We start from the raw sequence: 19,700 nt of genomic DNA, 5'->3' as shown, positions 1-19,700 counted from the left end.
GGCTGCGGATGGGCTGGTCACTGCCAGAGTCACTTGGATGGATGACCCCGGACTGTGCACCTGCTGATCCCCCTTTCTATGAGTGCCCGAGGGCCCCTGACTGACTCCATAAGCAGAAGGGGTAACTGGAGTGAGATCAAGCTGCCCCGCACCCCTCTCGCGTGTACACTGTTGGAGGCCAACTATCGTATCAGCAATGGAGTTGAGCCCGCGCAGCAGTGCAGGAGCGAAGTCCTGGACCAAGGGCCATGGCGGCTGTCATCCTGCCAGTGTTGACCTCAGTGCATTGCAATGCCAGCACTATCATCTCAGACTGAAGGTGGGCGGACTCCTCCGTTGTGCCTTGCAATCTGAGAAGTGCAGCGGACTTCCCTTCCTGATGTTCCTTTGCAGCTCCAGCAACTCTGACTAAGTCTGACTCGGACTCAGCAACGTTCTGGCCTCCAGCAGTTCTCCGGGCGCTGGAGGGGGCCTGTGGATCCAGCAATGCAATATGCTCAGCAGATTTTGATCCCGTGGCTACTCTAAAGCTAGGTCCCACCGAGGTGTGTGTGCCTCTGTGCTGGTGGACGGTGTGAGTAAGTGCTGTGATGGGACTTCAAGGAGGTTCCTTCAGATTCCTCTTCAGAGGTTTCTTTGGAGCTTGCTTTGAGGTACTGGGTCACAGACTCTGTCGGCTGTTTGGCAGATGTGCCTGAGAAAGCAAGGGGAGATAATTACTGCATGGCAGTGGCCTGTGAAAGAGAACACATCACTCACAGCATGGTTGTCTGATGGATGTTGCACTGCTGGGCCCTCAGTTGGTAGAGCAGCGCCAACCTCACTGTCAGCACAGGACCAGTCTTGGTCATCGCCGGCCAGCTGGATGGCTCTGTTTTCAAGTTCTGTCAGAACTTTGATCTCCGGCATCCCTCCACCTGTCTGCGACCTTTCCCTCCTGTTGTGAGCCAGTATGTCCTGCATGGATAGAGATGGGGAGTGTGTATCAGGATGCCTGCCAAGCCAGATGATAAGTATGTCTGGCCTGTGTGGGTGTCGAGTGGTCCCATGGACGGGGTGAGAACGATGACGGTGTGTGTGAAAGATTGAATGAGAGCCGCCCACCATAGAAACGGCGTGTTTCGCGGGAATGCATAAATAATGAGGTGGACTCAGGAAGATACAGAGTGAACAACCGCCACTTTCGTCAATGGGTAGGACTCCATTTTACCTGCCCGCTACTGCACTTAGTGCAGTCCTGGGAAAATTCCATCCTTCATCAGGAAAACGCAGAGGCAAAGTTGAAGCGTCGGAGAGAACGCACAAACCTCCAAACTCATCTGAGCGATTCCACAGCCTATGGATCAGATCTAAGCTCTGCAGTCCTCCCACATCCAGTCATGAATGTTGGTGGGCAATTAAACAGCTCACTAGAGGAGGACACTCCACAAATATCCCCATTCTCAATGATGGGGACACCCAGCACATCAGTGCATAAAGATAAGGCTGAGGCACTTGCTACAATCTTCAGCCAAAAGTGCCAAGTGGATGACCAATCTCGGCCTCCTCTGGAGGCCCCCAAATCACAAATGCCAATCTTCAGCCAATTCGATTCGCTCCATGTGATAGCAAGAAATGACTGAAGGCACTAGATACTGCTAAAGCTATGGGCCCTGACAATATTCCAACAATAGTACTGAAGACTTGTGCTTCAGAACTTGCCGCACCCCTAGCCAAGCTGTTCCAGTACATCTACAACACTGGCATCTACTCAGCTATGTAGAAAATTGCCTGTATACGAAAAGCAGGACAAGCCCAACCTGGACAATTACTGCCCCATCAGTCTACTCTCCATCAGTAAAGTGATGGAATTGGTCAACAACAATGCTATCAAGTGGCACTTGCTTAGCAATAAACTGCTCACTGATGCTTAGTTTGGATTCTGCCAGGGTGACTCAGCTCCTGACCTCATTACAACCTTGGATCAAATATGGACAAAAAAGCTGAACTCCAGAGGTGAGGTGAGGGTGACTACCCTTGACATCAAGGCAGCGTTTGACTGAGTGTGGCATCAAGGAGCCCCAGCACAACTGAAGTCAATGGGAATCAGAGGGAAAACTCTCCACTGGCTGGAGTCATACCTAACACAAGGGAAGATGATTGTTTTTGATGGAGGTCAATTACCTTAGTTCCAGGACATCATTGCAGGAGTTCTTCGGGGTAGTGTCTGAGGCCCAACCATCTTCAGCTGCTTCATCAGTGGCCTTCCTTTCATCATAAGATCAGAAGTGGGGATGTTCGCTGATGATTGCAGAATATTCAGCACCATTAGTGACTCTTCAGATACTGAAGCAGTCCATGCCCAAATGCAGCAAGACCTGGGCAATACCCAGACTTGGGCTGACAAATGGCAAGTAATATTTGTGCCCCACAAGTGTCAGGCAATAACCATCTGCAACATGAGAGAATACCCCATGACATTCAATGGCACCACCATCGCTGAATCCCCCACTATCAACATCCTGGGCATTACCATTGACCAAAAACTGAACAGGACCAGCCACATAAATACTGTGGTTACAAGAGCAGGTCAGAAGCTAGGAATCCTGTGGTGAGTAACTCATCTCCTGTCTCCCCAAAGCCTGTCCACCATCGACAAGGCACAAGTCAGGTGTGTGGTGGAATACTTTCCACTTGCCTGGATGAGTGCAGCTCCACCATTACTCAAGAAGTTTGACACTGTCCAGGACAAAGCAGCCCACTTGATTGGCACCACATCCACAAACATTCACTCCCTCCACCACCAACGCACTGTGGCAGCAGTGTGTACCATCTACAAGATGCACTGTAGAAACTCACCAAGCCTCCTTAGAAAGCACCTTCCAACCCACGACTTCTACCATCTAAGACAAGGGCAGCAGATAGATGGGAACACCACACCTGGAAGTTCCCCTCCAAGCCACTCACCATCCTGACTTGGAAATATATCACTGTTCCTTCACTGTCGCTGGGTCAAAATCCTGGAACTCCCTCCCTAACAATACTGTGGGTGTACCTACACCACATGGACAGCAGGGGTTCAAGAAGACAGCTCACCACCTCCTTCTCAAGGGCAATTAAGAAAGGGCAATAAATGCTGGCCCAGCCAGTGGCGCCCACATCTCATGAATTAATATTTTTTAAAAAATCTACCTGACCCTTCAAGCTCCACCTGCCCCACATGTGGCAGTCTCTGCAGATCGCATAATAGATTGGCCAGCTGTCTCAGAGCCCATTGAATCAGAGTGGTAGCAAGTCCCAAGAAATTGCCAAAGAAGAAGAAGGATTCCATTAAACAGTGCCAGGATATCAATTGGGAAACTCCGTCTTCAATTATTATTTATTACTGTTATCCCTTTCCAAATGTTAACCCAGCTAGCATGGTATTTTAAACTTTGGTTATTTAGGAATGTTTTCCCAGTATAAAATTATATCACCGTATTATTATGTATTTTCCTCATTCTAAACTCTAGGACAACATCATGCTAGGAGCAGTTGGAGCCTATGATTGGAATGGAACCGTCCTTTTGCTAAATAACAATGTTGCAGTCATTCCAGACAATAAGACATTTTTAGACAAATCGAAAGAAAGTAATGAACCTCTCGCTGGATATTTAGGTAAGAAAATCAAAGAGCTGTGGTTTCAGATAGTGGTGCTGTGTTACAGATCACTCAGAGACTCCAAGTTGCTATGGCAACATGAACTTTCACATTCACGTTGAAGTCTGGAACTATAGACAGTAATGGTAGAGTGGCCTCAGCTCCATGATTTAAACATTCTAAATTAAGAATATTAGTTTGTACGAATGTGACTTTCTGACCTAGGTTATTTACAAAAATCAAAGTTTATTATCAATGGGAAATGTTAGTCGGTGTGAGGCGAATCTTTGACTTACTGGTAGCATCCCTGCCTCTTCAGTCAGAGGTTGGAGGGCTGAAATCCCACTCCAGGTAGTCCTGGTGAGTGGGGAACTGAGCTCTGGCTCTGAATTCTGTGTTGGCATTCGTTTGGGCATCCACTTGTCTAGGTGTGCTGCCTCCTACCCACTCTCCTCCTAACTTAGTGTCCCCAGCTGTGAGTTTGGAGGTGAGGAGGGGTCATTTGATCAGGAGAGGAGGGTATATGGTGGGGAATCTGCCATCTTTTAGCCTCCACTGATCAAGTCAGTGGCAAGAAGGCTCGTGGACGACCTTTCCACTGGACAATAATTGAGGCCCTTAAAAGACCAATTAATGCTCACATAATGGTCTCATCCTGCTGCCGCTGGTATTCAGCAAGCAGCAGATGGGGGAGTCAGCAAGTGGGGAGCCGGAAAGGTAAGCCCTGTCATGAATGCTTGCAGGCACCTGGGCTGGGATGGGGCGGGACGGGGTGGGTAGGGGTGGCGGGATGAGGGGGGATGGGGGTGGTGGCTGGAATGGTTCCCTCGTTCAAAAGTGTTCAGTGCCTGATCGAGGAATCTGGTCTCAGGAAGACCTGCCCTTTCATCTGAACCCCTCCTCCCCTCTAGCCAGCGATCCACCCATGATACCCATGCCGTTCTGACTCAACTGTGGCCTGGGTCCTTTGTCGATTCCTGGTCTCAGGTGGATGCATTACTGGCAATTGCTACCACTCCCAGTGGCGCTGATGGGCAATGGAGAGCTGCTAGCCTCTGATTGGCTGGCAGCTCTCTGGAAGCATGGTTTCTGCCCCAGGGTCTAAAAAGGTCTGACACTGACCAGTTAAGTGCCTGATGAGTGCTTGTTCTTCCTCAACGAAGGCGGCATGTGGCTCCCAACGGTTCTCGGAGTAGCAGATGAGACCTCATCACCATTAAATCCCACCCTCTATGTGGGTTATAGGAACCTGTAAAACTCTCCTATCAGCTGATATACAGATGGAAGGAGCTTCCACATCCCGACCTGTCAGATTGTTAATTAGTCTGCAAATGTTTCTGCTACTTCACACTATTCTCAAGTGAAGGATGTGAAGACAACTGGCAAACTGTTGCAAATTTGAATTTATCATGGACCCTCTAGACTAGCATTAGATTCTGGGGATTAATTTTACTCCAAGATTTTTTTAGGGGACCTTAATTTTGGAGGGATGGGCCGACTGAGCTGATCCTCATTATAACAATTCAAACTTCCCATCCCCGCCAGTGTTTTTCTGGAATTAGCTGAAATTCCATGCAGTTAATGGGTGCAATCTCAGTAAAATAAACCCAGATTAAAAGATCTAATTCATTAGTCCCCACCATTTATCATAAAGGGGTATCACAGCAATTAAAAATTCTAGACTTGAGGATACCAATAGAGGTATAGTAATTCCACTGCAGGTATATTTGAATTAAAAAAAGTTTCAGTTTATTTCCACTTCTATTTTAGCATCTTACAAAACAAATGATAGTTATTTGGGGCTCAAGCTATAAACCTAATAAACCAGGCAGAGTTTACACACTGGACTGATGCACTTTTCATAGCATTGAAGTCTTTATGAAAAATTGACTCTGCTTGAATTTTCATTTACAACCTATTGATTTCCACTATTTAGGCTACTCCCTGAGCTCTGTCTCAGTTGTTGGAGATGTGTGGTACGTTGCTGGGCAACCTCGATACAATCACACTGGACAAGTTATTATTTATACTTCAAAGGGACAGAAAACGAATATTTTGCAGACTCTGAAAGGAGAACAGGTATTTCCCTAACACCACTGCATCACCAGTATGCTTAGCTCTATCCCTTTACAAGTTGTGATAGCATTTCTGCATCATGTTAAACATGAGTTTAGCTTTTTTATGACTATATAAGGTATTATTTAATCAAATTTTATGGAGCAGCATAAGAAAAGATGTAAGAGGGTTCCAAGTTCTCTGTTAATTATATAAATTTAAAACTTGTTTCCCAATTCCTAGTTCAGAGCTGGAGATCATCTAACATTATATATGACCTTAATGTAAAATGTCACACTGATTTTGCCTAGGGAATGCATGGGAAATCAGAGCCTTTAGTACATTATTGATGAGATAATCAGGAAAAGCTGAGTCATTCAGAGATACAGGAAGTGGGGCACTTTTACAGGTGTTTCCAATTAAATATGGATTACAGCTATGGTAATGTTGTCTGGAAACATTGAGTACAGTTTTGTTAGCTGGATTCCAGTTTTATTAAATTGGCTTCTTCAAACCTCTATGCTTCTTCACCTAAATTTTGGAAAAGAAATTGTTGGGATGTAGGCAATGATGTCTGTGCTTATTCCCCATTCCTCATTGTCCTGAGGATATGGTGGTGGCCTTCTCCTTCAACCATTATAATCTTTGTACTCATGGTACTCCATTGATATTAGGTTGGGAATTCCAGGATATGAAGGAGCAGCTAAATGTGTCCAAATCAGGATGGTCTGTGATTCGGAGGGAAACTTGTAACCAATGGTATTCCCACGCTGGCTTTGTGTGATAGTAGAATGTTACGCACATCTCACAAGAAATAACTCTAACAGCTGCTCCTATTTTATGGGTTTTTCTGTTGTGGTATCTATTGCTTACACACGTGTAGTAGCAATAAATCTGCAACATTATCATACGTTAAGTTTTCTCCTCTTATTGCTTGCATTAAAGGTCTGGTAAGGAAGTGACTAAGGTCGGGCCACTAATCTACCAGCCCACCCTCAGTTTCATCCATTTTAGTTGTACATCGCTGTTCCAAAGATGCAGGTCTTTCTGACCCAACAAGTTATGGTCAGGAACCAGATTGTTTGCCGACTTGATATTGTATTCAATCCTGAGCTGAGTTCCCATATCCTATTAGCTACAAGGACCATCTACCTCTACCCCCATAATATCACCACCCTCCACATTTACCTCAGCCTTTCTGCTGATGAAGCTTTCAACTATGTCTTTGTCACCTCCAACCTCCCAGTTTCCAATCTATTTATGGGCATATTTATTGCCCATCCCTTGTGAACATCAACTCATCTCTTAAGCTATTTTACTGCCCATATCCTATCAAACACCAAGTTCCATATATCCATCACCCCTGATCTATATTAGGCCTCAACCCTTAGCGCCTCAAATTTAAAGTTCTCATTCTTGTGTTTAGGTATCTCCACAGCATCACCCTGTATCTCTGTAACCTCCACTGGCCATACAATGCCCCTACCCCTAGAACTCTGTTTCTTATACATCTTCCATCCCTTTATCCCATTGTGCCTGAAGCTGCCTTGGCTCATGCTCTAGAATTCTCTCTCTAAATCTTCTGCCTCAATATCACCCTCTGCTTCTTTAAGACAATAATTAAAGCAAACATCTTTGAGCAATCTTTTGGTCACTCTTCTTAATAGCTCCATCATTGACTTAGCATCCATCTTTTTCTCACACCTTTATGAAATACCTTGGGATGTTTTCCTATGTTAAAGGTAAAATATGAGTACAAGCTATCGTTGTTGTTGTTGTTGCTTGGTTTCTTCCTCTGGTTTCCATTCAGTATTATAGTTAAATCAGCTATAGTTTTGCGACATAAAGGCCCCAAAGCCACTGCAGTATAATGATTGAATAAACTAAATGTCAGTGGTTTTTCTGCATGGTGAGGGAAATAATCATTTTTTTCTGCTTTTTCTTTTTTCAGATTGGTTCATACTTTGGCAGCACCGTGTGTGCTGTTGATATCGATAAAGATTCATTAACTGATGTTCTTCTGGTTGGAGCTCCTATGTACATGGGAATTGAGAAAGAAGAACAAGGAAGAGTTTACGTATACAATTTAAAAGAGGTGATCAATTTAAACAATATGCATCTGAGTTGTCAAATAAGCACAGTTACAAGCATGTCATAAAATCACACCAAGCACCTACTATCCAGTAATTTTACCTTAAAACTGTAAAATAATGCAATTTTATTTTGTTAAGAACGATCTAAAAATTCACGTTATATATCACTTTCAGTCATACTATCATGTGAGCACAGGGCCTCTAGTCAGGCTGAGAGCTGGCCAATCACAGTAGCAGGTAAGGTCGTTCAGGGCTCCTCAGGCAGATACCTGGATCCAGGAGGTCGGTGTTAAGTCCTCGCTTTGAGGAAACTTCCAGGTTACCCGACAGTGCAAAAGATAAGACTGGAACATTTGCCACAATCTTCAGCCAGAAGTGCAAAGTGATTGATCCATCTCGGCCTTCTCCGAAGTCCCCAGCATCACAGATGCCAGTCTTCAGCCAATTCAATTCACTCCACGTGATATCAAGAAATGGCTGAAAGCACTGGATACTGCAAAGACTATGGGTCCTGATGATATTGCGGCAATAGTACTGAATACTTGTGCTCCAGAACTTGTGGCACCCCGAGCCAAGCAGCTCCAGTACAGCTACAACACTGGCATCTACCTGGCAGTGTGGAAAATTGCCCAAGTATGTCCTGCACACAAAAAGCAGGACAAATCCAATCTGGCCAATTACTGCCCGATCAGTCTACTCTTGATCATCAGTAAAGTAATGGAAGGGATCATCAACTGTGCTAACAAGCGGCACTTGCTTAGCAATAACCTGCTCACTGATGCCCAGTTTGGGTTCTGCCAGGCCCATTCAGCTCTTGATCTCATTACAGCCTTGGTTCAAACATCGACAAAAGAGCTGAACTCCCAAGGTGAGGTGAGAGTGACTGCCCTTGATATCAAGGCAGCATTTGACCAAGTATGACATCAAAACTGGAGTCAATGGGAATCAGGGGGAAAACTCTCCACTGGTTGGAGTCATACCTAGCACAAAGGAAGATGGTTGTCATTGTTAGAGGTCAGTCATCTTAGGTCCAGGACATCACTGCAGGAGTTCCTCAGGACAGTGTCCTCGGCCCAACCATCTTCAGTCACTTCATCAAGGACCTTCCTTCCATCATAAGGTTAGAAATGGGGATGTTCGCTGATGATTACACAATGTTCAGCACCATTTGCGACTCCTCAGACACTGAAGCAGTCCATGTCCAAATGCAGGAAGACGTGGACAATATCCAGATTTGGGCTGACAAGTGACAAGTAACATTCGCACCACACAAGTGTCAGGCAATGACCATCTTCAACAATAGAGAATCCAACCATGACCCCTTGATGTTTAATGGCATTACCATCACTGAATCAGTCACTATCAACATTCTGGCGGTTATGATTGGCCAGAAACTGAAACTGAACTAGACTAGCCATATAAACATTGTGGCTACAAGAGCAGATCAGAGGCTGGGAATCCTGTGACGAGTAACTCACTCCCTGACTCCCCAGTGTCTGTCCACCATCTACAAGGCACAAGTCAGGAGTGTGATGGAATACTCTCCACTTGCCTGGATCCATCCAGGACAATGCAGCCCGCTTGATTGGCACCACATCCACAAACATTCACACTCTCCACCACCAACGCACAGTAGCAGCAGTGTGTTCCAGCTATAAGATGTGCTGCAGGAATTCACCATAATCCTTAGACAGCACCTTCCAAATCCATGACCACTACCATCTAGAAGGACCAGGGCAGCAGACAGATGGGAAGACCAGCATCTGCAAGTTCCCCTCCAAGTCACTCACCATCCTGACTTGGAAATATATCACCGCTCCTTCACTGTCACTGGGTCAAAATCCTGGATCTCCCTTCCTAACAGCACTGTGGGTGTACCTACACCACATGGACTGCTGTGGTTCAAGAAGGCAGCTCATCACCACCTTCTCAAGGGCAACTAGGGATGGGCAATAAATGTTGGCCCAGCCAGCGAAGCCCACACCCCATGAATGAATATTTAAAAAATCCGACCAGTTGCTATTACATTTGAAAAGCTGCATATTAAATTTCTAAATTTCCTCTTTTCACCTTTCAATCTCAGTTCAAATGAGAAATAAAAGAGTTGAAGGCAGGTAGCATGTTTTTCTGGCTTTGGCCACCCTGCCCACTAGCCCCTCCCCCCATCAACCCAGGCCTACCCTTTTTTTTAGGTTAAAACTTTGCCTTGTATGCTTTTGATTATTTTTCATTTAAAATTAATCAAAATCCACGGTAACCTTGTTTTTAATATTTTTGGTGGAATGTGGTCAGCATTGGGAAGAGCATATTTATTATCCATCCCTTGTTGCTGTGAGAAGCTATTGGTTGGCCGTCATTTTTTGTCCATGAATCCTTCTGACAATATTGTTGATTAGGAAATTTCAGGATTTTGCTCTGTCTCAATGAAGGGATGGCAATGCATGCACGTGCCAAGATGGTGTGTTCGTTGGAGGTGATGGTATTTCCCATGACGTTGCTTTCCTTTCAGGGTAGAGACTCTGGGGCTGAGAGATACTCGAGAAGCAAGCCTAATGGACATTAATCGCAATAGCAGGGCTCATTGTTAATCTGTGAAGATCTGAATTTATTCTGAGCAAGGAAGTGAATTGGGCTTTATAACTATTTTTCAAAGATAAGCTGCAGGTCCGACATGATCAAAACATCTCTTATCTGTTCAGTTAACTTATCACCCCTGTGCTTGTTGACTTATACTGAATTTCAGTTAAGCAACTCCTTGAGTTTAAAATTCTCATCCTTGTTTTCAAATCCCCCATGTCTTCACCCTTCCCTATCTCTGTAATTTCTTTCAGCCCAACAACCTTCCAAGATATCGTGATTTTAATCACGCCATCATTAGTGGCCGTGCCTTCAGCTACATAGGTCCAAAGCTACAGAATTCCCTCCCTACACCTCTTTGCCTCTCTACCTCACTTTGTTCCTTCTAGCTATTCCGTAAATCCTACCTCTTTGACCAAGCTTTTTGTCATCTGACCTATTATCTCCTTATATGGCTTGGAGTTATATTGTGTCCTAAATTTACGATCACAGGTTGAGAGTGCAGACTTAGGTCAATTCCCAGCACCACAACCTCAACCCAGGAAAAAGTGCCGGGGAAGTTCCAATTTTCAATCTATGGGCAGGGTGTGGGCAAAAATGGGAGTCATGGCAGGCAACCCCAGAAAGAGTTTGGAGACTGCCAGGTGCGGTGGCTGTCTAGACGCAAGGCAGCCCTTGGTGCTGGAACACATCACCAAAGCTATGAAAAATTGAATAAAACAAAAAACAGCCCTCCCGCCTCACAAGCCCTCACCCCTACACTCTCCCCATGCCCCATCCATGCCAGCCCATACCACCTCATGCTTGTCCACTCACCCCATGGCTCCTCATACCCTACATGCCAACCTATGTACTCCACCCAACCCCATGGCCCTCCTTATCCCTATGCCAACACATGCCAACCCATGCCAACTCACCCAGTATCCCAATAACCACTAAAATAAAAGCAAAATACTGTGGATGCTGGAAATCTGAAATAAAAACAGGAAGTGCTGGAAAAAGTCAGCCAGACTGGCAGCATCTGTGGAGAGAGAAATGGAGTTAACATTTCAAATCCCATATGACTCTTCTTCAGAACATAACCCAGTTCCGAAGAAGAGTCATAATGAGTCTAAAATAGAAACTTTGTTTCTTTCTCCCCAGATACTGCTGGACCAGCTGAGTTTTTCCAGCACTTCCTGTTTTTACTTCACCCAGTGTCCATCATGGAGCCATGCTTGAGATTAAATAAAGCTCTATTGATGAATTTGCTATTTCAAAAATGAATTACTCTCATTGATAAAAACCCATTCACCACATTTTTCTTCCTTCAAACCCTTACAAAAGCAAGTGTTTATATTCATAGTCCCACTTCAAAGAGTTTATAACCTCTAGGCGCTGTTAATCAAGCTGTGAGCTGACAGGCACCCCATTGTGATTATGAAAGGTTGTGAACTCAGTCATGCAGCACTAATGCAGTAATAATAGTGATAATGATTTTGAACAACTCTTGATTCGTGTCTAGAATCTTTTTAAAAATGTAGAGCTGGCACCAAGGGTTGAATTTTTCCGTGGAGGCTGAAATCTCACCGCTAGGAGCAAAAGTGGGAGCCAATTCTGCTTCGGAAGGTGGTGGAACCCAGGGCAGCATCTTGCTAGTAGTGACCAATTAACAGGCTGCCACCAAGGCTACCATCCAACTAAGGATAGCGGCCCATCCATAAGACCTGCCAGCCCAATTAGACTTCTAGTATCTGAGCAGCCTCAGCAATGCCACTGCAAGTGGTGCCCATTGTTGAGGCTACAGCTCCAAGGTGAGGAGGCCCTCAAAGATGTGTATGTATCTTTGGGGAAGCTGGGGCCAGGCAGGCAGGTCCCCGTGATTGTAAGAGTTGGGAGGATGGGTGTGGCTGGGGCGGGAGGAGGGGCATGTGGTGTGACCCATGTTGGCTAGTTAGGCATGGGGGCAACTGTTGCCACTGGGTGGCTCCTCTGTGGGCCATGGAGTGCCACCTCAACCCCGGGAACCCACTGGAAGACCATCAGAGTTTACCTGGTTGTCTCCCCACACAGCATTTTGCCCTGCTGATGCTAGCAAAATAATCACAAGTACGAAAGTAGTCCTTAATTGGCCAATGCCAATGAGGCGCCTGCAACTGGTAGTATGCCATGATGGCAGGAGGACATTGCATTCCTTCCCTTGTGCCACCACACCTGCCTAACGGGCTGGGAAAATTCATCACCAAGGTATGACTTTTAAACGAGAAGCATTTTTCCTCTTCTTTCCCTTTCACTATAGAGGCATTAGGGACGACACATAATAAATTTTCAATATCAGCAGAGGTAGTATAAAACCTTCAGCCATGATCCCACTCACCCCGACTCCTATCCTCCTCCATAAAACTTGGCCTTGGTAAACTGTAATGAGCATTTGTTACAGCTTCAGACATAACTCCCCAAGTTAAAGTAGTGTTATAGCCCATGTCTCATTCTTCATTTTTTTCTTTGTATTTTTAGAATAAGTTTCAATATCACATGATCCTTGAGCCACAGAAGCAGCAGTGTGGTTGCCATTCTGATTCAGGCCTTCATATGAGCAAATTCAATGAGGTAAGGAAGAAGAGTATTGTGTTCTGTTAAAAACATCCCACACCCAAATGATATCTGAAAAACATCAAACCTAATATTAGTTCTGGTGATTTTGGCAGTGTTCCTGGTGATTGCCTTAAAATAGATGTTAAGCCTCTTAGTTAGGCATTCAACCAACTTGGGAGATGATGGACTGCACCCGGGGTGTATGCGATATGTATGTTCCTACATTTCTCCTGGATTGGGCATCATCTGCTGTGGCTGTGGAGGCCAGCTTGTGAGTGGCACAGGTGAATAGTTTTGGCCCACGATCAAATGATGATTTTCCCTTCTGCCAGAACTGGTTACTGCTTTAAATTGGTTTTAGGCCTCTCACGTATGTAAATAGGGGATCTAATTTTAGGTCCCCTTGCCAATATTGAGGTGCCACGAGCAACTCAGAGTCTGCTCAGCATCATTCAGTGGTTGCAGTGGCCTAATCAGCAGCAATAGCTTGGGCTGGTAAGCAACAAGTAACATTTACATCACACCAGTGCTAGGCAATAACCATCTCCAACAAGAGAGCATCTTACCATCTCCCCTTGACATTCAATGGCATTAATGGGGAGGTGGTGGCTTAGTGGTATTGTCACTGGACTGATATTCCAGAGACACAGGGTAATCTGGGGATTCAATAAAAATCTGGAATTAAACGTCTGATGATGACCACGAAACTATTGCCAATTGTTGTAAAAACCTGTTTGGTTCACTAATGTCCTTTAGGGAAGGAAATCTGCCATCCTTACCTGGCCTGGCCTACATGTGACTCCAGACCCACAGCAATGTGTTTGACTCTTAAATGGTCTCTGAACAGGGGAAATTAGGGATGGACAATAAATGCTGGCCTCGCCAGTGATGCCCACATCCCATGAAAGAATAGAAAAACAAGCAGGAGTTATGTTAATTTTCTTAAGTTCAAAATCATGTGGAGGCAGGAGGAGCAGGGATGCTCTTCTTACTCTAAAGCAGTTATGATTGAAACCCTCCTTTTTTTGTTGCAGCTGCAAAGCTCCTCTCTGTTGTAAGGGTTTGTTCAGTGTCTCACTAAAAGGTCTGGAGGCTTGTTTGTTTGAATATTAAGTGTTTATTAACAATGCATAGCTATATACATCTCCACCTTACTAGGTTTTGTCCTCATGTTGGCTTCTGGTGGACTACTACTGTACTCACCCAGAAGGGAAAACACTGTAAAAACTAGGAAATAAGAATACTGGTCTGAACTGGTCTTGTACACTTTAAAATTGAACACCAGTAAAACTGGTAAATAAGAGCACTGGTCTGAATTGTTTTTTTCCCTTCTGGGCAGGCCTCTATCCTGTGGGTGGTACTGTTTCTCTGGTCCCACATAAACCGTTGTTGTGCTGAATACCCTTAGACAACACCCCTCCCAAGTCTTTATGCAAATATATTTACATTGTAATCATGCTAACCCTTCTCCCCCCTCAAGTCTCTGACTTTATAAATTCAGATGGCCTGGAGGCTTAACCTCCAGATCTCATTCTGATCACATTTGGAGGAGTGGTGGGCTCAGTTGATTTGGGAAGGCTTTGTTGATTTAGAGTTGAAATCAAAGTATTCTGTGTTTCCGGCACTTGGGTGCCTCCATCTGATTCACGTTTTGTGCTCCTTATTAAAGATGCGTTTCTCTTTAGAGACATCCCAACTTCTTTGTTCACACAATGTGGACTTGTCCTTTCCTTCCAGAGAGAATGTTTGCTCCATTCATTCACAGTATGAACACAGGTTTTCTTTTTCCAGGGGTTCTGCCATGTTTTTCCTGGACATTGACATTTCAAAACTGGAACCTTTATTTCCACTTGTTTCACAGTTTTAGCCAAATATTTGTTTACTCTCTTAACTTTCAGTTCTTTTTCAAGCCTACTGATCTTTTCATTCAGTTCAGTATCTACTCTGGTGAACCCAGTTATCTTTGTTTCAGAATTATCTGTGGAGGTCTTATACAAGCTTAACAGCTTCATCTGGACATTCAGACCTTTTAGGAATCTTTCTTCCATGGTCACTAACTGCTCCTTAGCCTCTTTCAATTCACTAATTAGATCCCCAATGTATTTCTTAGAATTCTCCTTCTCTGCTTCTAACGTCTGGATTTGCTCTTCCACACTGCGCATCTCATATTTTATGTTCTTCAGATTGAATTGAAGTTCAAGAATTTTCTTTGGTCTTTTCACACTGAAGTTCCAATATTCCATCAGTTTTGGTTGTTAATTCTGAATTCAACCAACTGTTCCGATTCATAAGAACATAAGAACTAGCAGCAGGAGTAGGCCATTCAGCTCTTCGGGCCTCTGCCATTCAATGAGATCCTGCTGACCTTTACTTCAACACCATTTTCCTGCGCTATCCTTGTATCTTGATGTTTTTAATGTGTAGAAATCTATCCATTTCAGACTTGACCATACTCAAAGACTGAGTCTCCACAGCTCTCTGGGACAGAGAATTCCAAAGATTCACCATCTTCAAAGTGAAGAAATTCCTCCTCATCTCAGGCCTATATGGCCTGCCCCTTATTCAGAGACTCTGTCCCCTGGTTCTCAACCACCCTGGCAAGGGAAACATTCTCCCTGCATCTACATTGTTGAGCCCTCAATGAATTTATATGTTGTGAATGACACAACCTCTCATCCTTCTAAATGCCAGAGAATTTAATCTTTCCTCATGGAATAATCCCTCCATCCCAGGAATTAATTTAGTGAACCTTTATTGCACTCCCTCTATGGCAAACATATCTTTCCTTAGGTAAAAAGACCAAAACTGCACACAACACTCCAGGTGTGGTCTCACCAAAGCTCTATATAATTGCAGTAAGACACCCTTAGTATTGCTGAAAAAAGAGACAAGTCTAAACTTTTCATCTTGTACTCATCAGGACATTTCGCAAGAATACCAATATAAAGGGGAAACAACAATTTATAGTGTATGTGAAGACATTGTTGATTGGTTGGCTCTGATTAGTAGAGGCGTTGCCATGGAGAATACACAAGCTAACTGTCCAGCATTGTTTGAAACTTAAACCAGCCAGCTTGACCCTAATTTGTTAAGGCATTGTCCTGAGGAATGAGTCAGCAAATGGCTGTCACTTATTTTGTTTAGCTGATACATGTGAAACATGAAACTCAAAATATGTGTACGTGTTCTTACTGTCTGCAAAGAACTGGGCCGTGTGTATTAATATGTGTAGCTTCCACCACACACACATGCGCCACACTATGAGCTCAACTGACAACCTTAAATTGGTTGTCAGCATAATTCTGAGCACACTGAGGATTATTTAGCAAATGTTGTCCAATTGCAGAATCACATCTAATGTTGAACACTGTGTTTTGAGTTTGCAAGCACAGGCTGGTGGGGTACAGTCTGTACCTTGCCTGTCGCGAACAGCGGAAGGGACATGCTGTTTGATACGATCCACCAGTCTTTGGGATGTATGACCCAGATACCTAGCATCACACTGGCACTGAAATTCATATACCACATTATCATTTGTGTGATAGGCAGAACGTCTTTTTGGCTTGATGGCAGCACCCTGTTAGTGGCAAAAACCACTCATGTTGCTACTGCATAGGAGTAGCGTGAAATAGCAAGCTTCACCTGTTGCTCAAATTTTTGAGATACCTTGCCCTTCCAGGTTACTCTTCTAGCACTCTCTTCATATGCAGTATAAATTGTTGCTTTCCCCTTATATTGCTGAGTCTTCCTTGCCAATTGGTTCTTCAGTTCGTTTAGAGTGACAAATTAATTGTTCTCTTTGTAATATTCCAGAGGAATAAACTTAAACCTGAAGAATCCTTGCAGCATGTGAAGGTCCTTCAATAGGTTTTTCTTTTCTTTGCAAAGCTCAATTGCTTCATCTTGTGTTTTCTTGTAATTCAACAGAGTTCCCTTGGCTTTGTTCTACTGTTCTTCCATTTGGCTGTTTAAAACAGTCTTCATTCCTTCATGCTGCTGAAGGGTTATGTACTGCTTTTGCGTTTGATCTTGATGGACAATCAACTGTTCTTTCAACAGTTGATTTTCTTGTTGACCTTTTGCCAACTCACACTGCACTTCAGTCCATTGTTTTGGCTCTACTGATAGTTCCAATGCCGTTTCCTCTGAGGTAGCTTTCGACATTTTTTAACTCCTCATGTTTTTCAGGAGGCACATATTGATTCTTTAAAGAATGTTTCAGGGCAGCGACTCTGAGTACCTTTTCTGCCTGCTATTGTGCCTAGCAGTACTTCTGTTTGAATTCTTCCAACTCAGCTTTGATTCAAAGAGTTTCCTCTGGAATAGCTTCATTTTCTTTTTGCAGGTTTTGTTTCTTTTGGGCTGCATCACATAGCTTTCCTTCATTCACAGCTATATGCTCGCTCTGCACTACCACCTGCTGTTGCAGTTTAGGTAATGTGTCAGCATTTTCAAAATGTTCTATTTTAAACCTTTCACTTGTTTCTCAGCCTCTTCTTTGCTCTGCACTAAAATCTTCAGCTCATGCATGTCTTTGCGCTGACATTGTTTGTGACCATCTTGTGTTTTTTTTTATTCCTTCTTGGGATGTGGGCTCCGCTGGCTGGGCCAAAATTTATTGCCCATCCATAGTTGCCTTGGGTATTGTCTCCCTCACCCTTGGGCCTCCTTGCCCTTAAGGTGCTTTATTGGGGCTGTTTGCTACCTTCATTTAAGGCCTGAATTTTCCACAACGTGGAGTTCAAAATACTTTTCTAAGGCTCTTAATACCTCACCAAATGTGGCTGAAGATTAAGTACACTTTATGTTATAATTACTTCATCAGCAAATACCCTAGACAAATGTAAAAATATATTAACTTGGACTTCCTCTGATTTCATAATTAATCCTGTTGTACTTGGTAATTTAAAAATCTCCTTCTCCAAAACACCCAATTTTGCGTCTGGTTTGGCCCTTGTATCAGCCCAAACTGATCTGGTAATTTTAATTTACTGTCCATGGCTGTTTTCCATAACGGGGGTAGGGCTTTAAACCTTTTTTCTACAAGCTGGCACCATGGCAGCCTTTTTTTTGTCTTCTCCGCACGCCTGGCGAGTGCCTGTGGGCTCCCACTGTGATGGTGGTCCTGACCTCTTTGGAGTTTATTTTCTGCAGCAATTTATTAAATCAACAATTTGGGGCCTGCCCTGCAATTTCAAAAGATTTTCAGGTGTATTATAATTAATTCCCAGCTTTGGCTGAGGTTTTTAAACCATCTGCTTCTTTTTTTTCTTCAAAATGAACTCGGCCGCCTAGTGGTATGGCATCCATTCTGAACCCGGGCTAGCTGCGGTGATTTCAAAAATGGGCTGCTCTGACTTTTTTTTTAAAGCACTGAAGACTTTTAAAACTAGTCCTGGCTTAGCATGGATTTTTTGTTCACTCCTGTAGGTCCTTTGACTCTGCAAATGATGAATACTCACAATGGACCTTCACGAGATTCCCGGAGTCCTTAGCTGCACTGTGAAGTTTTTCTTCTGTCCTTCAGCCTCTTTTTTTCTTTTTGGAATTTTGCTCAGCCTTTTGTGATCTGGCTAGGTCCTATGACTCTGCTTTCAACTAGGTCAGGCAATGGGGCTTTTTAAGCGATCTCCAGCTGTGACTTCGGTTTAGGGGCACTTCTCACAGTCAGATTGCAGCTTCTTTACTTTTTCATGCTTTAAGATTCTGGAGTACTCCTCCAGCTTCTTTGAGATTATTGGTTTATTCCTTTACTGCCATCATGCTGTAAGGATTTATTCAGTGTCTCACTAAGAGGTCTGGAGGCTTGTGTGGTTAACAGTAAAGATGGAACTTTATGACACCGTTGTACAGGGGTGGGGCCGTAAGATGCGGCAAGCCATTCAAAAGTCCATTGACTTTGGTGGGACTTTAAATTCCTGCTGGCGTAAAATTCTGCTGAAAGTATTTATGAACAACTCATAACTATATACATCTCCAAGGTACAGACTTTACTAGGCGCTGCCTTCTTGCAGGCTTCTGCTAGACTACTACTGTACCCAGTCCGCTATCATGTAACTCTGTACATCATAATGTAGGTGGTATTGTTTCACCAGCCCCACATTAACCTTTGCTATGCCAAACACCCTATACTACACTCTCAGGCCTTACTTCAGGCTGATGAGGCAAGCAGCTCAGCATTCATCATTTTTGAATGGGTGGGCTGCCTGTGGAGATTCAACAGACAATGCAAGCTGGTCCAAATAATGTAACTGAGGCCCAAGACCCAATTTCAGGCCAGCTTTGGGTTTCCTGGTTGGGAGTTTGGCCTCTGTGTTTGCTACACCCATTTCTGGTTCAATGGGACAAACATAACTTGCACTTCCAGTTTATGGTTAAACTGATGTGAACACGTGATGCATACTTTATTCACCCATGAATGCACATAGGTCTACCTGCATGCTAAAGTTTAATACAAAAACAGAATTACCTGGAAAAACTCAGCAGGTCTGGCAGCATCGGCGGAGAAGAAAAGAGTTGACGTTTCGAGTCCTCATGACCCTTCGACATTACCTAGTTCTGTCGAAGGGTCATGAGGACTCGAAACGTCAACTCTTTTCTTCTCTGCCGATGCTGCCAGCCCTGCCTAGTTTTTCCAGGTAATTCTGTTTTTGTTTTGGATTTCCAGCATCCGCAGTTTTTTTGTTTTTTGCTAAAGTTTAATGTTAATTCTGTGACCCTATGCTCCCTATGAACAAGTTGTACTCAGAGGGCATGTGGGTTGGAGATAGAGTGGCAACAAGG

General features: G+C 44.0%; 1 protein-coding gene across 2 annotated transcripts in view; it reads left to right on the top strand.

Annotated features, from left to right (window-relative positions):
• itga1 (integrin, alpha 1) overlaps positions 1-19,700 on the top strand; it is a 334,480-nt gene that overhangs the window by 194,911 nt on the left and 119,869 nt on the right. For both annotated transcript variants that reach the window (XM_041192519.1, XM_041192527.1), the window contains exons 11-14: positions 3,492-3,636; positions 5,555-5,697; positions 7,625-7,768; positions 12,840-12,932. In XM_041192519.1, coding sequence (XP_041048453.1) covers positions 3,492-3,636; positions 5,555-5,697; positions 7,625-7,768; positions 12,840-12,932 — 525 coding nt within the window. The remainder of the gene's footprint in view (positions 1-3,491; positions 3,637-5,554; positions 5,698-7,624; positions 7,769-12,839; positions 12,933-19,700) is intronic.

This window comes from Carcharodon carcharias, chromosome 1 (assembly GCF_017639515.1).
Source record: "Carcharodon carcharias isolate sCarCar2 chromosome 1, sCarCar2.pri, whole genome shotgun sequence".
Taxonomy (NCBI): domain Eukaryota; kingdom Metazoa; phylum Chordata; class Chondrichthyes; order Lamniformes; family Lamnidae; genus Carcharodon; species Carcharodon carcharias.
Note: the sequence above shows the minus strand (reverse complement) of the source record. Positions and strands in the feature narration are given on the sequence as shown.